The 22,409-nt window shown below is 37.3% G+C and overlaps 2 protein-coding genes and 1 long non-coding RNA gene across 4 annotated transcripts in view; 1 reads left to right on the forward strand and 2 right to left on the reverse strand.

The window, feature by feature from the left end:
• Window positions 1-3,724: 3,724 nt before the first annotated feature.
• Window positions 3,725-6,092, reverse strand: LOC115929963. Its single transcript, XR_004066766.1, has 3 exons — window positions 6,043-6,092; window positions 4,475-4,599; window positions 3,725-3,955 (listed from the first exon to the last, which is right to left on the reverse strand). It is a non-coding gene; the product is annotated as an uncharacterized LOC115929963 (long non-coding RNA).
• Window positions 6,093-6,569: 477 nt separating this feature from the next.
• On the forward strand, window positions 6,570-13,262 carry LOC585976 (coiled-coil domain-containing protein 12). The gene is made up of 6 exons (XM_785778.5): window positions 6,570-6,727; window positions 8,997-9,058; window positions 9,843-9,922; window positions 10,421-10,517; window positions 10,920-10,996; window positions 13,102-13,262. Exons 1-6 carry the CDS (start codon window positions 6,647-6,649, stop codon window positions 13,206-13,208), a joined length of 504 nt encoding a protein of 167 aa, XP_790871.3. The 5' UTR covers window positions 6,570-6,646; the 3' UTR covers window positions 13,209-13,262.
• Window positions 13,263-20,151: 6,889 nt separating this feature from the next.
• Window positions 20,152-22,409, reverse strand: part of LOC100888178 (putative uncharacterized protein DDB_G0277255) — a 35,181-nt gene continuing 32,923 nt past the window's right edge. For both annotated transcript variants that reach the window (XM_003728649.3, XM_011684244.2), the window contains one exon: window positions 20,152-21,219. In XM_003728649.3, coding sequence (XP_003728697.2) covers window positions 20,988-21,219 — 232 coding nt within the window. In that variant the 3' untranslated portion in view covers window positions 20,152-20,987. The remainder of the gene's footprint in view (window positions 21,220-22,409) is intronic.

Consider the following 22,409-nt stretch of genomic DNA (forward strand, 5'->3'; position numbering starts at 1 on the left):
TTTAGTGTTTTTATTCAAAAGAAAAACTTAACACAACACAAAGTACAGGTTAGGTAGCAGATGAACTTATCAAAGAAAAAGTGCACCATACAATATATTTGCATAGTAGCAACTGATCTACAGTGTTCTACTAAATATGAATGAACAAACACAACTAAATACATGATGTATAATATGTAGGTCAGGGAGATGTGAGTTAGTCTAGCGGTAATATCTACGGTTCGAAACCTCGGAGTCCGGCGTCGGTCCCCAGACGTAAATTATCGATACACGTATGTAAAAACCAGGCAGAACCGAGCGGCACAAACTGAGTTATGACACCCTTTTCAAAGGTGCCATGATACCGTACTCAAATCTAAGATTTAGATCCGAGCAGTCGATAATAAAGTTTATGTCACTTTTGACTTCTGATGGCATTTATTTGGGCACCGAATCATCCTCAGGATGGATGACGCATTTTTTTCATTATGATTTTCTAAGTAAAATATGCTCGAGCATGGATCCATTATGAATATGAAACTTTTTTTAGGAGGGCGCAAGTATGTCATGTTGTCGATTGAAGATTGAGAAAATGGGGCAAGGTGTCAATGAAGCTGCGCGAACACCGTTTATGATTTTGTTTTAGTGTTTTGCATTCAACTTATGACTTTCCTATTATTAAGGGGCACTAAGCCCAGAAATGTCGACAATATCATGTTGGCCTTTTACATGATATGGGGCCTAAATCATTGAAGGCAGAACTTTTTGTTTCCAGTTGAGAATGACGCATGATCCTAAGTGCATGAATCTGATTCTGATTTTGTTCTGTTCCTGGTCCTGATCCTTAAGAGAGATATAGGCCTATAGATGACCAATAAGAACGTTATTGTTCGAGAGTTTGTTGCGTCTAGAACATTTTTTAATTGAGTCCCATCACATTGCAGTTGTGGGGAGGGACTATGATTATATTACCCCTTTGGAAAGCTTCCCATAGTCTGGTTTTTAAGGTTTCAACTGAGTCGCAGGCAAAGATGCTGGGGGGGGGGGGGGGGGGGGGGGGGGGGGGAGTAAATTCCAGGTCCGAATCGTTCTTGGAAAGAAGGTGAGCCGTGAGCATGTGTCGTCTGTTTTCTGTTTATGATAAAAATCTTAAATTACTAGACATATTTGTCTTTCTTATCGCTATTGAGACTTTTATTGACAGTGTGTCTGATCAACCTCACTGAAAATTTTTAAAAATCGATTTTTTTTTTTTTTTTTTTTTTTTTTTTTTGTATGTATGGGCAATATTCATTTTTCATCTGGCCGAACGGACTTAAAATTCATCATTATTAATTTTTCATTTTCCTCCCTCTTAATTCTTTCATTATTTTATTCTTTCACTTTCTTTTTTCTTTCATTCTTTCATTTTCTTTTTTCTTTCATTCTTTCATTTCCTTTTCCCTTTCTTTCATTCATTCATCATTTCCCTCTTTCTTCCTTTGCACTGTAATAATATACAGGGGGGTTCAACTCCGCTTCTGCATCCGTCTAGCCATGGGGAAATTTTGGAGGGTCAAAAGTGCACACTGCTTCCACTTATCGTGTATTAGCCTATGAAGACGACAAATTTTTAGTGCACCAGCGAATTGGGCATTTTGGACTGCGCGCAGCGCGTAAAATATGTAAATTAAAATTTGGAATATTCATGAGCTCATTTCCACTTATTAGCATATTATCGTAATGAAAAAAAGACAATGCGCATGCGTTACTCTCGACAGAAACCTTGGGCCGAATAATGCATGTAGAACAAAGGTCAGAGTTGGGGAGGTGTGTGTGTTGGGGGGGGGGGGGGGGTAATAAACTTTTAAATGGTTGACTTAGTTGGGGCCACAAACTTCACTGTCACCAGGATGGAAAGTACATTTTTTTAAATTCAGTTCAGTTAAAAGGCAAAAATAATGACCCCATTTCACTGTGGTACCTCAATTCACTGTTTACCTTTTTTGTTTTGTTCGTTTATTAACTTAAATATTTTTTTAATCAGAAAAATTGCACTGATCCTTTAGCCCACTCAACAAGTGATATATTCATATTTTTAGTGTCCAAATAATGAATCATTCTCACCTCGACTTCAATGATCTTCATATTGTGCCCCATCCCAAATGAAATTTCTATTTTGTCTCGTTCTTTTCATTCTTGCATTCGTCGCCACCGATATTTTTTAAATTTGCCCCCCCCCCCCCCCATCAGTAACATTTTCAATACAGGGACCCCTTCCAATATTGACATTTCCATAGGCTCTATTACCCTCCCTCCCCCATCCACACCCCAATTACCTATGCTTTCATCATTTTCATTGACTTATTCTTTATTTAACCCCCCCCCCCTCATCTTTATTGTAAACCATTTTTTATATTATATTTATACATTAGTCTTGTCCACTCTCTTGTTACATTTCCGCTTTCTCTCTCATTAGGAAAGATGGTTAAATCTATCTCGCTGAGGCCAGATATAAACAAACATCAAATGGTCGAACACCATACTCAATTCTACACAAGACTGCATCAGCCCCCATCTCACCTCAGTCATAGAGCATTATCATTACAGAGTGCCTACATCATCATAATCACAAGCATCATCACATATATTTCACAAAATAAGAAAATGAAAAGAACAGAATTAAGCAATATTAACTAATTTATTAACATCTATGAACTCATTTATCAACATATTTTGTTTCTATAAAGATCTTTTTAAATCCAACATGACATCAACAAAAGGATGACAAAAGGATGGGGGAGGGGGGGGGGGTGCTGTCTCTTGAATTCAAATTTTTCAGTTGTAAAAGTTTACTGTAGATTTTGAGGAAAAAAAAAACAATAATATCAACATGCTATTTTATTATGTAAAGCACAGGTATATACTGAGTTTTATGAGTACTTTATCTTACATTGGACATTATTGTTGTTTTTACTACTACCTGTATTATCATTATTATTACTGCTATTATCATGATCATTGTCATTATTGTTACTATTTGTAATATTGTTATTATTATTAATGTTATTAATTATATTACTACAGTATTACTATCGAACTACATCATTTTATCCCCCCCCCCCCTTCAATTTACTATCCAGTTCAGCATCCCTAATATATTTCTCAGAACTTGACTTAAGATTAAATAAAAAAAAAAACTATGTTTCATGTACACGCATTTAAAAGAACAAATGATTACTTTCATGATCCTCGATATATCTTCTTCTTCTTCTTCTTCTGGTAATCTTCAAAAGGCGTTGTAGCCTATCACGAAGATGAATTAATACTAAAGATTACAAGTGGTGTGAGGAAGATAGATTGTTTCTAAGTGGGATAAGGAGAGTAGATGCCTCAGAAGTAGTCCCTGGCAGTTCTCTGGACTGTCAGCATGCACTATATTTGCTGGAAGTTCCATTAAGTTTGGGACAGAGTGTTGGGCAAATACAAACTTGTCTATGTCGCTTCTGGCTTGGTGCAACTGGAGGGTCATGTCATGGTACTTCCTGCTCGTGATTTGTTAAAGCCCGTCTGTACTAGTTTGGTCTGGGGGATTAGACCACCCTGCAATGTCACTTACAGGTGGTTATCTCATCAAATCAGCTCTCAATTAATATAAGAAAAAGAGGATCAGGGGGGACCAACAGGCACCGATTATCATTAGGCATTGTTTGCTATATAGAGGGCGCAAGTAGCTATAAGTAGTGCAGTGGGAAAATTTTGCACCATTCCCAGTCTTCTTGCAGAGTGCCTTGTAGTTGTAGATATAGTAGGCAACTAAAGGTGCTGATCATCTCAGTCAAACTGCTGGTTCACTTGTGGTCCCCATTGTGAAGTAGCGTCCTGGACATCTGAGATGTTGTAGGGATCCCAGACACAGGAACAGTTCTCAAGATGAGGGTGGACTAGGGACTTGTACAAAAGAAGCCTGGGTATCAAACCTTCTGCAAGGGACAACCTGCATAATAAAAACAAAAAGAGAGGAGAAATCAAATAAGATTAAAACTGCTGCATTACATTGGATTTTCAAAAATAGATCTAGTACCTTCCCACTTTGTTTAGGTCTTGCATTTTAATTTTATTAAAAAATGATAAACTTATGTCTATCTGATAGGGCCTTTTTTGAAAAGAAGAGTAAAGGTTTAGATGTATTTCCAATTATTTTAAAAGTAATTTCCAATTTATTTTAAGTTATTATTTGCTAGACTTTTGTGAACAAAAGTTTGTTAGATATAATGTAATATTTAGGAAAAAATGCCTTTGAGTACGTCTTTTAATATGCTGAGAGAATAAACTGTAGCAACACCATAGTTTGTCACCTAAATAAAAAGCTAGAGAATAAATAGAGAATTACAAGATATAATGCAACACAAGATGACAGTTCCCCAAATCTTTGTATATAGTCCAAGTCGAGTGCGGTGTTCGCATGGGCTTAGATTATACAGCCTGAATATTTTCGAACTTCATACAAACATACCTTGCCAGAGTTCAACTTAGGTGTCCTGTTCTTGATTAGATCTACACAATAACATTTGATGATCAGGTCCTGGTGCTCTTTGTTGCACTTCTGTGATCATTATCTGCTTCTTTGTTCCATAGGATCTACAATTTAAAGAAAACATAAACTTAGTAAGGTTCCTGCTAATATCAAATGCATGCATTAGTTATCAGTTTATAACTTTGTTCATGTCCTTTAATAAAGAAAGAAATATTCCTATCATATGTAGGGTTGGATCCAAAATTCTCACCAACATAAAACTAAAAGGGGTGGCATAAAATCCTGAAAATAAACTAATTATTTCAAACAACGCACAATGACATGAGTAAGAGCAAAATCAGGGAAAGAGGGGGGGGGGGGAGGAGACACCTTTTTTCTTTTGTTTTTGTTGTTGATGGTAGATCTAGCCTAGTAGTAGATCTAGATCTACAGTACATTCAAACTAAGCTGAATCTGGACCTGGATCACAATAATGACACATGTGCACGACTATAGTCTAGTCTAGTGGAGCAAAAACGAGACTAGACCCATGGCTATGGAATTCTTTGCTATGTCATAACACAAGCTATAGATCTAGATCTAATTGCCTATTTTTAGTATTATTAGTAGGTGGCTCTAGACCTAGATCTAGACCCGTCCCTAGACATATGCCACATCTGAAAAGGGGGGCACAGAATGATTGTGCACCCCCCCCCCCCCACTATCCATAACTTCCACATCATTTATTTAATCCACCTACACCAGGCATTTATTTAGTCTTTCTTTATTAGAATGCATTAGGCCTAGAATCTAGCCCTAGATCTAGGCCTATACTAGATGCGGGGTTAAATGCTGTTTATATTTAAGTGCTAGATCTAGACTAGGCCTAGACCTAGATCTAGGCCTAGCCCTAGGCTCTGCTTAGGCTTTGCTTAGCCCGAATGTTTCTGTCTCTTTCGTTCGTTAGCCTCTGATTTGGGTAGGGTCGGCTGAAGAGAGGAGCCGACCCTACCCAAATCAAGGGCTAACGAACAAAAGAGACAGAAAATTCAGGCCAGACTATGCTATGAATACTAGCCTAGCCCTAGGCTTTACAGTATTAACACACTGTAAGTTATAGCCGCGCCAGCTCAGGAAACGCAGTCGCTTCTTGGTGGAGTGTTACAGCCGGCTAGAACCGGCGGATTGAAGATCATAAACCGCTCGACGAGATCTCATCGGCTTGGACTAGCAATGAGCCATTTGCGCAGTCTCCAACAGGTCCACATCTACGACCGATTACTATCGGAAATCAACTTCAAGCTATGAACTGAACTTAAAATTATGAGATGTGCTCTAATGAAATAAACTACGGTAAAATCCTGATTGTTTCTGAAAATACTACCGTCGATGACTTAAAGTAGAGTTCATTCAATCAATTAATATTCTTTGGTCAGAAGAAAGAAAAGAGGATGGGGTAGGGGGTTAACCGGGTAATACGTTGTGACAATGCGGAGAGCCGCTCACTGCAATGACGAACACATCACAATCATTTCAGAGACCTTCACACAAAATGGATCTTTACTTACTTTTCTTGATATCATAGGGTATCACTTCGATGCCAATGTTCGCCTGAAGATTTTCTGCTTCACTGAGATGTACTTGACAAACTTCTATTATAACAGAAATTCACTTAAAAGAAAAATGTTTCATTGTTCGTAATTGAAAGTTGCAGTTCATACAACCGCCATTTTCGTGCTCAAATCGTAGGGAATTCTGGGAATGCAAAAAATGTTTTATGCATGACCTAATACATAAAACATTTTGTCGATGGCCAATCAACAAACAGTAGTTGGCGTATTTTTTACGTCATTGCTCATGAATATTCATTGACCCTCCAAAACCGTCGTTCAAATCGGACAAAACCCCCATAATGCATCCAATGCAAAACCTATGAAATGTCAAAGGTCACGATTTTAGTTGGCCCTCTAGTCCTCCTACGGAGGACATACTGTGTATGATCCATAGAGATATATATCTCTATGGTATGATCGAATCTCATATACTGCCCTCTATCGATTGACATGAATAATCCAAATATACTTGCTGCTGCTGCTGGCGATCGAGAGCGATCCTGACTTCATTACAAGCCTAATTTATACGAAAAACAAACGATATTTCTGTAAAATTGGGATGGCTGACGTAGGAACACTTCAAGAACAAGCTTTGAAGCGAAAAGAACGTCTGAAAAATCTTCGTAAAAAAACAGCTCAGGTAAAAAGCCATTCTTATAAATAACGGTCACATAATTTACTAGTCCCACAAGCCGTCTAATTTGCTGGGTTACCTGACCACTCATACAGTCATTACAGTCTACAGATATAGATTTTACAGCGTGTTTCTAATAGTTATAGAACTAGATCTAGTCTAGTAAATATGTTTTCCAGAAAATAGCGTATAATGCCAGGGAAGGGCAGTTTTTATCTATGCGGATTATACGGATAAATACACTGCTCCGAATTTAGTGGGAAATTAAAACTAGATTCTAGACTCTAGACCTAATGTAAAAGGCTGTGATTTGTGAATAAAATTCATAGAACTTTGGTTAAGGTCACCGCAAAGTAGAAGATCTAGACTAGATCTAGGCCTAGGCCTACTATTATTGTGCCATTTGTGGGACTGCTAGTTAAACCTGTGATTTAAGTGTCAATAACAAGCAGACTTTTTTTTTTTCAGCACTCTGCGAATGTAGGGTTCCTGATCCGCGCGCAGGCCAGGCAAAAAATTAAGTTTTTCATTTCGAGGGCTCCATTTCAAACTTTTGGGGGCTCTTTTTTCTGGGGCTACTTTTTCATTAATTCTTAAAAGGATAGGCCTACAGTTTGTTGAGATTTGTTTAGTAGGCTAAGGTTTCGGGCTTCCTGCTTCATAATTGCCTATTAAAAAAGAAACCCCTTTTTCTAGTTCAATAACTAAGTTTTCATGCATTGATTTGATGCAAGAACTGTAACATAATAGATCTAGACCCTAGATTGTGATTATTTCTGGCCATGAATTTCGATAATCTTTTTTCAAAGTAAAATTTTCACAAGAAAATCAGACAGTCGTTTAAAAACGTAGACATTGGTAATACTTTTACTAATTCTAAGCTCAGGTATCGTACATCTATTCACGAAACTATATTGAAATCGTGGCAATAATGATGCTAACCAACAGATAACAATTTCAAAGTGTCAAATTTCTTCGACTCGAGCTCAGCTAGCTCAGCTCAGCTCAACTCACACACTCTGCAGCGTAACTGCAGCGTAACTCCAGGAAGCTCCAACACCGGCGCCACAGGCGTTGGACGCCTGCGGTGCCGGTGTTGGAGCTTCCTGGAGTTAACTGCAGCGCAGCGTTACTGCACTGTATTGTATGCGTGTCAGTCACGGTGATTTTGTCTGATTTTCTTTACTTTGAAGAAATTATTATCAAAATTACGTTTAACATGGCGAGAATAATCACAAAATAGGCTTTAATTTCATACCTCTATTTATGGAAACTTTATAAAATTGTGGCAATCGATAATTTGTGATGGAAATTGATTGCAGTTTCGCGATTTTTAGGCCTAGGTTCAGCTAATATGATCTACCAAAACAAAATCGACCACCAAAAACTCGACCCCTACGCTCTGCCTCGATCTCGCAACTGCGAAAATGTACGTGTTTTGGCGTACTTGCGTGCGACATGGTAAGCCAGGTAAGGTATGGAATATGGTTCGAGTTTTTTTACAACCGATTTATGTGTATACAATTTTACACGGAGATTCAGCGCGCGGACCAAGAAATGCACACAATGAATACGAAGCTAGAGGAGACCGCGCGGCCGCTCGTAATCGTTACGGGGGCGATTTGAGATCATTTCACTTTTTGATGTCGCCCCCGAAATCGGATTTTGAGCCTATTTCGGGGGCTGTTTATGGTGTTTCCGGGGCGAATCCGCCCACCGACTCTCCGTGTATTTTTTTGGCTGGCGCAGGCAATGCGAAAAATGGATTCCGCCTAATAAAATATCCCAAGTGCACCCTTTACTTTTATGGGTTGTCCGTCTTTATCGCTCATAACGTGAAAGTCTCTGTACAAAGTCAACGTGACATGCATCAAGGCGCATCATCGCAGAAACTGTTTTTCGCATCGCCAACAAGCGGATCGGAAATAAAAATCATCCGCGGACGTTTCTTATTCTCGGACCAGCGCCCCTACTGGCAATGGGGATGATTTATTTAGCATTGATAATATATTTTGTACTTGTAGTAGGATGTCCTCAAAGCAATATTATAGAACGTGCAAGATAGTGTATGCTGCTCTTTACGCTAATTCATTAAATTTCATGTTATCAAGTCAAGTAAAGATGTAAGTTCAATATCATGAAAAGATTAATAAGTCATGCATTGACCTTAACTTGCAATCTTATGATCATGACAACATGGTTATGATTTTTTTCTTTTCTTTTAAGAATTTTTTCGTTTGTTTAAATACTCATGTTTTACACATTTGTCTTTTAGAATGAAGATGATGAAGATAGTCTCAAGAGAAAAGCAGATGATTCTGGTGAAGATGAAATCAAGTGAGTAGAAGAGGATTGGGTCCAGACTGCATCAACACGCAATCTGAACTGGGTCTGAACTTAATGCAAACCCCAAAACTAATATGAGCTGTTATAGGCATTACTTTGATCGGCACTTGATGTGGACTTCTTGATCTGCTTTGAGATGGAGGTTGAGTTTGCATTTAGACTGGAAGTGGATTCATTATTAATGTAAACCAGGTCCTGAAATGGCTGCCAACAGGCCTGCGACTGAATGGCCATACAGAAATATCAAAAAAAATACTTAACAATTGTTTCTATGAGGGATAACATAAATATTGGAAGAACCCTGACTAAAAGTAATTCATTGGATTGTATCAATCGACCATATGGTATTGAGAGGGTTGTTAACATTAGGTAATTACTCTGTACCTTTTCGATAATGGTAACAATAATTAAATGATATTAATAATTATGATTATAACTTATTTATACAGCGCTCTTTTCTACTGTCAACTGTTCAAAGAGCTTTACAATGTTTGATAAGCCCAATTGTATTTCAAGTGCCCAATAATTACAAAAGTGTCTTGGGTGTATCAGCATAATATGACATGTTGCTAAAGTTTGTCCTGAAATTTCACAAAATTATAGATATAAACCTAAAAACGAACATTCACAGTGATTGCTATACACGAAGTTCAAACTACATGTATGATTTTAATTCTGTATAGATCTTGTTTAGATATCTCTAGTTTGCCTTTTTGCTTCAAGCTTGTATACTTGGTATCCTAACATTATTATTATTATTATATTTCTCTTTTAGGAAACCTGCCTTCAAGAATTACAAACCTGAAGATGAAAGCTTGCAGCAGCATTTAGTCCCCCAAACAGAGGTTCCTAAAGGTAACAATGATTTAAAACTTGATTTTTATATTAAGTTGGATACAGAACTCAGACTGTGATTAGGAAGAAATACACTGTGGAAAAAACAAGGTGGAAAACCAGCATTATTTACTGACAAAAAGTTTGGCAGCTCTCCTATTAGGGAACCAGTGAAAGCAACATGAAGTATTTCAGGTTTAAGAAGGACTTGAAATTGTTGTTGTTGCTATTTTGCTTGTCAGAGATTTTCTGACTTGTGCCCATTTTAATTGGAGAACCCTGGTGGGACTTCTCACTGTATTTTTTGTAAAAATGACTATTGAGAAAAATCCCCCTTCCACCCTTCTTTTCTTGGGGGGGGGGAGGGGGTATTAAACAGTATCAAAAATATCTCAATAGACCAATTTCACAAAAGTATTTTATGATTATTACTTAGATTACTCATGAACATATCAGTTTACCCATTTTGAGATGTGAATGTGACTCACTTCAAATCCATTTTCTGGAATCCATTATCAGTTGAGGAGCAGGTACAGGATCAACTGAAGGCTGCAGTGGCTGAACCAGTCGTAGAAGAAGTTGACATCACAAATCTTGCACCAAGGAAACCTGACTGGTAAGATTTTGAAAAATCACTTAAAGCAGGATACAATTCTTTTAGGAACTGGATGTACAGGTGCATCCAATTTTTGAATCCTGCAACTCCAAAATTTGAAATCTAAACATGGTCTCAGAATCTTTAATAAAAAATTCAACCAGACCCCCTGCGAAAAATAATTGTTGGTTTGGAACCAGTGTAAAGCTTTGAAGCGTCTCTTTACCTCTTTCAGTGTTATAAAATGAACAATTGTCATAAGTGGATCTTCAAGAGGTCAATCTTTGTTTTATTGATATTTACTACATTGGCATCCATCATAAGAATGAAATTCTCCATGTATACACCAGTTTCCTATATACCTATCAAGCCTGCTCTCCATCAGTGTGTTACAATGTGGACATTTTTTCCTCACTTTTGCAGGGATCTGAAGAGAGATGTGGCAAAGAAACTTGAAAAGTTGGAAAGGAGAACACAACGAGCTATCGCAGAACTGATAAGTAAGTTGTGACATATTGTTTATTTGTTTCTCTTGAATAAATGCAAATATTTGTGCAGCTTTTTTATGTATCAAAACCTGGATTAAAACAAACGTTTTTGTCTTGCCTGCGTAGCAAAAAAGCGAGACATAGGCGCCGCTTTTCCGGTGACGGCGGCGACGGCGTCAACATCAAAAACTTGACCTAAGGTTAAGTTTTTGAATTTTCGATATAATTTTGAAAGTATAAATTCTTAGTCAATGAAACTTGGACTATATAGTTATCAAATATCCCCAATCATGTGAGTAGAATTTCAGGTCACAAAGTCAAGGTCAAAGGTCATTTCAGGTCAACAGACTTGGACTATGACGTGGCATCATCGAAAACTTAACCTAAGGTTAAGTTTTTGAATTTTTGATATTATTTTGAAAATATAAGTTTTTAGTGGATGAAACTTTGACTATATGGTAATCAAGTATCCCCAATCATGTGAGTAGAATTTTAGGTCACTAGATTAAGGTCAAAGGTCATTTTAGGTCAACAAACTTAGACTTTGATGTGGCATTAAAATCAAGATTTTGAATTTTGAGTATATTTTCAAAAATGTTTGTTCAAATTACATGAAACTTGTACCCAAGGTTTATCAAGTATCACAAATCATATGACACAACTTCCAGGTCACAAGTTCAAAGATCATTTTAGGTCAGTAGACTTGGATTATGTTTTTACAACTTAATATGAGAGTTAATGAATCAATTTTTGTTATTTGTGTATATATTTCATTCAAGTTATTGATCTTGGTACAAATAATAGTCAATAATTCTTCTGATTATTCTTAGTCAATATTCACTTCAAAATGCTGATTATATTCAGAGGATTTAATTTTTTTGGGCCTGCTAATGGGCCACCCTGCCTATAAATAATTTTCCAACCTCAGTTTTTCATCATTATGAATTGCGTAATGCAGGCGAGACCGCCGAGAGCATTTCCCTTGTTTTATGTGCCCATCAGAATATCATAAACAGGAAATTTTGACAAATTTGTCATTAGTTTAGTAAAAAAAAAAAAAATGACCAAGAAAAGTAGGGAAGTTAATCTTTCACTGGTAACAATTTAGGACCTAAATGTGTTACATTGATGTAGCCAAAGATATTTTTAAGCTTTAAATTTAAAATTTCTAGAAATATAATATGGATATCTGTTGTATGCCAGTCTATTTAAAAAAAAAACATTATGTTGTTGATGCTATTAGAGACTTTGGGCATTCAAATTTTAGGCAAGTTGCTATTTTTCCATTCTATAAGAGATCCTGATTTCGCCCATGAATGTAAGATACATGCACATGTTCAATTTCTTGCTATGATATTGATAGGCAATAGCAGAAGAGATAATGATCTTTGAAACAATACTTTTTAATCTTGTAAGAAATGCACTTGAGAGAGCCTCATTGAAGGGCAAGTAAACCTTGATGTGCTTGACTACAGCCTAGGGTAGAGTAAACAGGAAAGCTGGTGATATAATGTTGGATTTATTGCATTGAAAAGGCAGGAAATTATTAATTCAGCAAAGCTTTGACAGGAGAAGGAAGTACAGTTCTTTTTTAGATCCCCAAAGGCTGTATCTGACTCTCTTATAAGCCTCCTAATCTCTTCACTGCATTGATGACTTGCTTCTGACAGAAAGGGATTATAGTGGAAGGCCATGAACGTAATTCAGTTGGATATTGTTATTAATAATACAAATGCAATGAGAAAATTTTTTCAGCAAAATTTGTTGACAAACTGGGTATTTGCATGAACTTAGGAAATCAGGATATAAGTAGGAGGATGTCTTTGTCAAGTAAATAAAACAGGAAAATGGTCAATCAGGAAAACAAGTGAATGATTGGAAAAAGAAGTTGAAGTTGATAAAGCATAAATAAATGTTTGAATTTATATTTAACGTTTTAACCGAGTACTTGACTGGTTTAGATTCTAAAATATTTTTGGTGGAGAAAACATATTTTGAAAAAAGCACTTGTTCACTGACCACTAATCCGTGAAGAATTAATGCAGTGCTTTGTAATGTTTGGTTGTATGCACATTTTCTTGATATATATTATTTCTTTGCTATCGATTTGCTTCCAGGAGAGAGGTTACAGAACTCTGAAGAGAATGACATTGTATCAGCTTTAACAGCACATTCAGAGGTGAGCGAAAAGGAGAAAGCTACCTACGACTCAGACTCTGATTAGAACATCGGCCACCAAGGACAGACACACTGCTTGATTACATCTAAGCAGCTATGGAGGATTTCACATGTGATCTGATTAAACACCAAGTGACCGAATTGGAAAGTAGTACTGGAAGTTTTACATCTATGTCTGTCAGTGAACTTCTTCCTCAAGACCTTGTGTCAGAGCATAGAGAAAGAGTAGCAATGACAGTCAGAATGCTCCATGTAAATTGACCAAATGGAAATGAAAACATCCCAACTTCTCCAGTGAAGAATATGAAAGATACTCCAGTAGCATATCAGTGCAGTACGTAACTTCATAGTGTAGAGAAGGAGTGTCAACGGTCAATTTTTTTAATGTGAATTGATCAGATGGAAATGGACACTTTACGACATGAAGGGATCACCCAAAACTATAATGGAAGACATTATATGAACATTTTTAGGTGAAAAATTGTCCTGGAAACCTAACTTCAGGGCTTAAAGTAAGGATCAGCAACATTATCATCCATGTTTTACACATATGATTCTCCCAAGCATCTCTGATGTAAGGATATAGCATCCAGCTGTGACTTGGCAGACCCTTGATGGAGAAAGCATTTCATGTTCCTAAAACAGCAAGTGTCCTCTACAAGCAATAATAGGGACTTTTAGATTCGCACGAAGACAACATGTCAATGCTACGATCGACGTCCTGTTAATGCACTGCCGTGAATGGACGTCACACATATCAGTCCACGCAAATCTAAAAGTCCCTAATGTGACATGTCCACAACTCCTCTCATGTTATATGTGACCTCTAACAATAACCTCTTACAGACAGTCATTCAAAATTGATGATTTCATTTGTTAGATCGTATAGCAATGTTATTTACTTGCCCTTTAGATTGGGTTGTAACTGTATTTTGACTTTTGGAATCCTGAACCCAAGATATATCTCCAACATGTTGAGGATTATGTTCCTTGACCTGTACATGGCTTACTTTGTGAGTGAACTGCTATGATTTTGTATTCCCATTTTGCAACAAATTCCATTCTAAGATTTTGAGATGTATTTACCTTATTGTACAGTCAATTAAAGGCCTCCTAAGATAAATGGGAAAACTAGCCATTGTAGGTGGGTCCTGTAATAATCATGCTTGACATCTAGCTTAGCTGTAGACATTGGAAGGTAGTTTATCATGTACACTGCTATATTTTGGCTCTCCTCATCTTCTTCACTCTCTGGGATGAAGTCTCTGCTCAGAGCATCAGCAACATACATCTCAGTGCCTTTCTTGTACTGCAAAGTACAGTCATACTTCTGGAGTTTCAGCAGCATTCTCTGTAGACGTGGTGGATTATCCGCAAGAGGCTTTATCATGATCGACTCCAGTGGTTTGTGATCTGACTCTACCACAAACTTTCTCATAAACATGTGCTGGTGAATTTCTCAACTCCATACACCACAGCTGCCAGTTCTTTTTCCATTTGTGCATATTGTCTCTCACATTCAGTGAAGGCCTTTGATGCATAGGCCACATGCAGGTCATTGTTACGGCTGGTTATCTCTAACCGTCTTCCCAGGCCCTTTGTTAACTAAAACAGATGACACTATCACACAAAGTGGTTAAGATGAACATATTTTGCATGTTGAACTTCTTCGAGAACCATTGTAAAACAAAACTCTTTTTGACACCAGAAATTCAACAAACTTCAGACTTCAGCATGTAGCATTTGATACCTACAATCTCATAATGAGTTGCTTCAGCCAACAATTTGCCTTTTTTCAATGAGTGTAACCGCACCACAGACAGATCCCTAACAGTATTGCAGTATGGGAGCTTCTGTTACCAGTTTCTGCAATTGCTTATGAGATCCAGTCTATTCTTGATTCCACTGCCAGTCATTCTCTTTCACCAAGAGCTTCCTCAGAGATGCAGTCACTTCCGGCAACTTAGAAATAACTTGCCCAAATAATTGATAATTCCTAGATACCTCTGCAGTTCTTTCTTGTTTGTTAGCTGCTTCTGCATTCATCATGTCAGGTTTTAGGCCATCAGCAGTCAGCAAGTGACTAATGTACTTTACCTCATCTACTGTGATTTTGCACTTGCTTTCATTCAACCTTAAATTTAGCATGTTTCTATTACCGGTAGTTATACTGGAATTATCAGGTTAAACTGTTTTCCAGATAATAACGTATAATACCAGGGAATGGGCAGTTTCTTTATCCGGATAAATACACTGCTCCGATATAGCTGGTTAAAAGGCCGTGAATAAAAGTTCATCGAACTATGGCTAAGATCACCGCAAAGTATTGTGGGACTGTTGGCCTTCTTCCCATTGGTAAACTGAGTCTTCAGATACTTTATCTTGCTGATGACTTGCATCTTGATGCATGGGACGCCATGTTGATTGTTGAGTTCTTCAGTTATTTCTTGGTAGGCAACTTGATTCCTCTTTGTTTTCCCCTCCAGAATTCTCTTTATGTCCTCTTCTCCCCACACAGTGATCAGTGCCTTACTAAATTTGTTGGTCCAAATTAAAGGTACGTTTTCTGTGATTTATTTTGTGGTTAAGTCTGTTTATTTTCATCACTTTTAATTTCTTCTACGCTGGCTCAGTGGCTGTCGACAAAATACATGGTGTTGCCAGGTCAACCTGGAATTTAGTGTTTGGGTCAAATATTCTGATCACGTGATCACTCCGATTTCCAGTTTCTCTTCGTTATGTGCACTCTATCGGAAAAAGTGTGAGTTTCTACTTACCTTATCCGTTTAAATTCCCTTGAATTATCCTTCTAAATTTGCCTGTGAATGCGTCACAGGTTTTACCGGCATTTTCTGGATAATAGCGGAGGTCAGTTTCTATTAGGCAAAATTAATCCCTTATCGGCTATTGGATAATGACTTCTAATAGAAACATGGTAAATGTTCTCTTGCAGCCTCTTGAACACAGCTTCTAAGCTTTCATCATGTTCTTGTCTTGTCTTTCCCTATATCAGGATGTTGTCCATCACAACATCTATGCCTTCCAGGTCTTCCAACATCTGTGACATTGTTCTTTTGAAGATTTCAGGAGGGGAGTTAATACCAAAATGCATTCTGATATACTTACCGGTATACCTTCCAAATGGTGTATTTAAGGTGCACAGATCTGAGCTCGCCTTAGCCAGCCGCACCTGCCAGTATCCACAATTGGCATCAAGAGTTTCAACTAATAAAGTTTCATTTGAGCTTCTAACTAGATGTCAAGCATAATTATTACAGGTCCTACAACACATATTTCTTCTAGAGGGAAGCAGTATAGGTTACCACTATAGACAGGCGGCCTCTATTAAGACAGGTTTTACTGTATTATATTCTCTTATCAAATTCCCAGACATCAGTTTTGAAGTCGGTAGATTCTGAATTCCCTCATTCATGAATTTCTTTATTGATAGTTGTTTGTTTACTTCCAAAGAATCCCATCATCGTCGCAGTAGAGCACTGCTGAGTTTCATCATAAGCACAGTGTACCTCTTAAACTCTTCCCCTTATAACCTCATTAAATGGTTAATAGCCTGTCGGGTAATTAAGAAGTGACCCAGATCTTCACCTCAGCCAGAATCTAAGGAGCAGATACTTTCACATCCAATTAAAATTCCTCATTAGTCAAGGCCTAGTAAACAACCTCTTAGATCAGGTCATTATTTTTTGAAAATTCCTATGTGCTTCTTCTGTGATGGTTGCTTGTAGGTAGGCAAGTCCAAGAGATTTGATCATGTGGTGTCCCTTATGTTATCAAGTGTTGTAGAGTTCTGAACATAAATAACCATTATCGTAATTTGACCAAATGTATTGCATAGTCTTTGTAAAGTGCCTCAATATAAATTATTTCATTCACCGGGCCGGTTATCGATAGTTGTTTTTCAATGGTTAGAATGTGAATTGCAATAATACATTTGGTGTTGTTGGGTAGGACAAGGTATAACGTTTATCCAGCCAGCAACAATTAATGTATGCAATTCACATTCTGACTATTGAAATACAATTATTTGTAACAGGTGAATGAAATGAATTGTATTACATTATAAAAGTGTTATCAGTTCACTACATAATTGATCTGATCTGAGCTCTAGTAGGGATATTAACTGCAATGCAATGATCACATGTACACATATTGTCGATAATAATCGGGATGAACTAGCTTCGGCTTGCCCAGGTAGGAATTTAGGGTTCTCAACATTCTTGAGGACTTGTGGATGTATTTGTTGATGATGAATAAATGTACATATTTTTGTATGCTGATTTTGAAAACAATGGCTGCGGCAATCATTTATTTGTACACTCTGTATCTGTAGTGCATAACAAGATACTTGTTCAAAAATGTATTCAAACTTGTGAATAGGGCCTGATGATGAATATTGGCATTCGTGTGACACAAGATTTTAATGATAGTCAGAATATAAGTTCCTTAGTGTTTGATATTATGTTAGTGATTTTTCTGGCCAACATTGTTAAAGATCCTTACATGAAATTTGAATACATTTATGAACTTTTCCTCATTCACTTTAGGTTATTCAACCATTATAAACAATACAAGGAAATGAGATAAAACTTATCTTTGAGACCATCTACAAAGGAAAACATATAAATGTCATTGTGATAAAACAAGATGTATGTCATGTACATAATGGCAAAATCATAAACACAAAAGCAAGCTATTGCATAGAAGAAAAGAATAGGAAGGAAAGTAATGGTTCATAAATTGCACTCCTATCTTGCTCTTATCTACCTTGATCACTTTCCTCTTTCTCTTTTTGTCTTCTTTCTTTTTCCTTTTGTTTTCTTCCTCCCCCCTCTCTCTCTCTCTCTCTCTCTCTCTCTCTCTCCCCCTCTGTCTCTCTCTGTCTCTCTCTCTCTCTCTCTCTCTCTCTCTCACACACTTTTGATTTTCAGGCTCTCGACTATTTTTTCTCCACAAAAATGATCACACAAAGCCTAAATCACAATGTAATTTTTTGCCATTCTTTTTTAATGATCATTTACTGACATGTATGAATACTTATTTGAAAGCAAAATATACATCACAGTACCCAGGCTTTATGATCATCAAAATATCATCAAATACATGTAGGTAAGTTTTGTGTGACTATAGGTATGCTTGGAGACTGCATTATGATGATCGGAGTATGAACAGCCGTATTTCATTGGAAAATTTATCTGAACATGAAATGAAAGTCATCACAGGGCATGTCACAAAACAATGATGAGCTGAGATCCTGTGGGAAATGAAGACTGACAATCGTGACAGATGTAAATGATGTGATGGATAGATACACGTAGGGGAGAGAGGGGAGAGAGAGAGAGAGAGAGAGAGAGGGGGGGGGGGGGGAGAGAGAGAGAGACAGATAGATAAGGGGGTAGAAAGATGAAGAAAAAGAACAGAGGTGACACCTCAAAATGTTCAATTTATCGGTGATCACAGCCCACATCACTTCCTGTGCGAAAAAACGAGAAGACCCGTTCTCTCGAAAAAGAAAAGATTCGTTCACCATTAAAGATATGCATAGTTTTATATATTATATTGATAATTGCAAAAGTATGTCAATATAATTTGCAGCACAATGATTTCCTAAATTGTCAAACCTTTCCATACAGAATTTCAAGTTAATTACTTTTAAAGAGGCAGTTGTCCATGATCATGCATCATTATTTTTCTCATTTTGATATTGCCTTACAAGGCCTTCAATAGACAGGGGCGGCAAAAGAGAATTTTGTTCAGGGGACGGGTGGACCCAACATCTGGGTGCATGGCTGATTATTTTTTCTCTTTCCAAATACTTCCAAAAGTGCTGTCGAGTAACATACAAATTCTCTGTTTTACTTTGTGAGGCAAAAACAGGCAAAATCGACCCATGTTTTCCTGGTATGACGCTCCTAAAATGTAGTCCATTATAATGTACTGTCATTGTAGTTAGAAGAGTTGCAACAATTAAGTATTCCTAATAGAGGAAGAGACAGATGTATATCTGAGCTATATTATTCTAACACTCCCTGTCTAGTCGGATTTCTAGAATCTAGCACGGGTAGCCCGTAGCTGCATATTTGACATTTCTATATTTTCAGCTGCTCTTTTGTTAAATACAATGCCATACGTGTGATGAATCGGGAGGCCGAAATAAATTATTAATGATAGAACAAATATAGCACCGCTGAAAGGATTTACACACATGATATGGTAGACCTATTTATTGCACGCTCTTTATGATAATTCCATGTATTGACATGCCGTCTCCTTCCCTTAGTAAAATACTGAAAGCATACTATTCTAACGATGATAAATTTCCATATATACCTTATCTTCTTTTTATATAAATTAATATTAGATCTATCTAATTTATATATATATTCTGAATTCTTTTCTGTCCACCCTGTGTATCCGTTCATAATTTGTTATCCCCCTCTCCTTCCTTTTCTTCCCGTCTCTCAATCTCCTTTTTTTCCTTTCTTCCTCACTCCCTCCTTTTTCCCCTACTACCCTAAATCCCCTATCTTCATAATTCCCTTCCCTTCCTCCCTCCCCCTTCTCCCTCCCTCCCCCTTCTCCCTCCCTCCCCCTTCTCCCTCCCTCCCCCTTCTCCCTCCACCTCTTTCCCTTCCTCTACCCCTCGCAATCCTCTTTTTATTTTTGACCAGCACCTGGCGATATTCTCAGTTCTATCACACGATGCAAGGTCAAAACAAAAATTACCACAGAAGCTCACAAACCTGTCTGCCCCCCCCCCCCACATCTATTACAGAACACCATTAATTATTGATTACTTCCACGCACAGTTATAAACGTGCAAGGAGAAAGTGGAACAAATTTAGAGCACTACAATAATTCTTCCCATAGTCGTATGAACACAGACACTGTATTTTATTCATGTTATGACTCACATCATGCTCCTGACTGGTGAAATGTAACGTTTTATGAAAGAATTGCCCTCGGTTCTGATTTGAAAGCTCCCATTTTCCAGAACCCGTGACCTTAATGCTATAATTGGCAACCATTACTAATTCAAATCAACGAAAGAAGACGTAGCGTTCTTTTTACCTTCCAGTCACATACACGTTTGATATTTCACACATATAGCACGCAGTCTCCATGGCAATACCTTGCAAATACAATTTCATCATGTTTTGCAATTTTCTGTCATTTCCCACATGTCCACGGACTGCATGAGAGATGTGATGCTGCATCGGTCTATTGTGAACGGCGAAGCACGTGATGTTGGAAAAAATGTTGGAATAACATGTCTACCACGATCTCTTCAAAATTGGACTCTTCCCAACATACTCACAGACAGTCCTCTGGACATACAAACCCTGATTGACATATTTCTGAACAACAAGCTCTGGCATTTGTAAAGGTTCCCGAACCGCAAATTTGAGAAAAGAGTGAAGATGGTATTTGGATCCATCCATCTATTATCCAAGTGTGAAGATTATCAAAGAGATCTTGTCTTGACCACACTGACTCCTCAACATCCTTCTGCATCTCAGAGAATGGCTTTCTGTCACTGCCACAGAGCCATATCATTCACAGACTTCAGCTTCAAAATGAACGAAGTCTTGCTTTTAGGTCAGCAAAGCCTTACTTCCGTTTAATTCATCTTGCTTGATTTAGGGCATGATATTTTGCCTTTGACAATGACATTGATTCTTCCACAAAACTCATCATAATAGCGTTCTAGCTTATAATTGCATATGGTCCGTTATATCAATATCAAATCTGCTGCATTTATTTAAGCTCTAGAATAATTTAACTTCTACAAAATAATAAACAGGGGTCATACGGGATCCCCTTTCAATGTCTTATCCGTTAAAGTCACTACAGTGTTTGTTGTAACTCCATTAGTCGAACTTAAGTTTGCTGATCCGTCGATGCCCTTGTCTTGTGATTCTGTTAGCGTGGGGTTGTTGTTGCCTCCGGGACCAGCGAGCTGTCTCTTGAGGTCTCCTGGTATTGGTGTACCTTGGAACGAACCTTCCTCGTTTGTTACCGGTATCACGTCGATATCCCTGTGATTAAAAACAAGAAATAAAGTTATTCAGCTAAAAGAATAAGATCATTCAAAAATAAAGTAACGTTTATCAAAAAGTAATTCTACTCTCACTTAAAACTTTTAATATTTCCTGATTTATTTCAGTTAAAACACGATATAATCAAAATAATATTTCTTCTTCAACCTTGGACCGTTTACATTACTGAATTTATTGCCTAAATAGGACTTTATTTCAAAATCTGCAAAGGGAAAAATTATTGCGTTATGCTTTATGTAATACATTCTGATTTGCTTGTCTTAGTGTCTCTTTCTCAAACTAATGACATTGACAAAAATATTGGCAAAGAAAATATTATCTATCATTAATATAAACCGTAAGTTCCATAACCATAACAACACCTTTCCATGTTTCCACCTGTTTAAGTACGTCTCGGTTTTTTAGTTACTATATTAATACACAACAATTCCTTTTTTATCAACTTTGGCAAATCTCCATCATTGTCTTTCAATCTATTTCTATTTGTGTGCATCGTGTCCTTCTCTTTACATTTCATGAATACACCAATAACGTTATTTAGTCCATGAAAGGCAATGTGGATAGCGTTGCCAATTTGGCCGATTTGAAAATACTGATTGCTCACACCAATAAACAGAATGAAAAAGGTCTTATTCATTAAAATGTGTTAGTTTTTACACGTCGTCGAATAAGCCCACTAATTATATCGGTGACTCACGCTACGGTTCACAATTTTTAAATAAATAACAATTTAAGGGAGACACTCGCAAGATATTCAAAAGGGGCCATAATCGAGGGCACTTCGCATGAGTCATTACTTGTTCTCCATACACTTTCTTATCAGTGATTGGGAATTCATATAGGCCAAATTTGTAGTCAAGCAATCTGTAACCTGTCTGCATTTTGATCCGTTTGAATCAAGTTGTCTGCGATTAACTTTATTTCCGAAAATGTCCGAACCAAGATAATTCGTATTTACAGCTGGTAATATTTAGTTCGATTTGGACGCTCGATATTGGGATTCAGCCACTTTTCATGATGATGAATGAATTCTTTAAACTTGTATTTGAATTTATTAGAGTGTCCCTTGCTATCTCGTCAGAGTAGGATTTTGCATTCCCCGAGGCAGTTGGATGTCAGAATTCTGGCTACTTTACAGATTTACGCCAGTTACCCACACCTATTGGCAC

Source organism: Strongylocentrotus purpuratus, unplaced genomic scaffold (genome assembly GCF_000002235.5).
Source record: "Strongylocentrotus purpuratus isolate Spur 01 unplaced genomic scaffold, Spur_5.0 spur5_scaffold_6, whole genome shotgun sequence".
NCBI classification, from domain to species: Eukaryota; Metazoa; Echinodermata; class Echinoidea; order Camarodonta; family Strongylocentrotidae; genus Strongylocentrotus; species Strongylocentrotus purpuratus.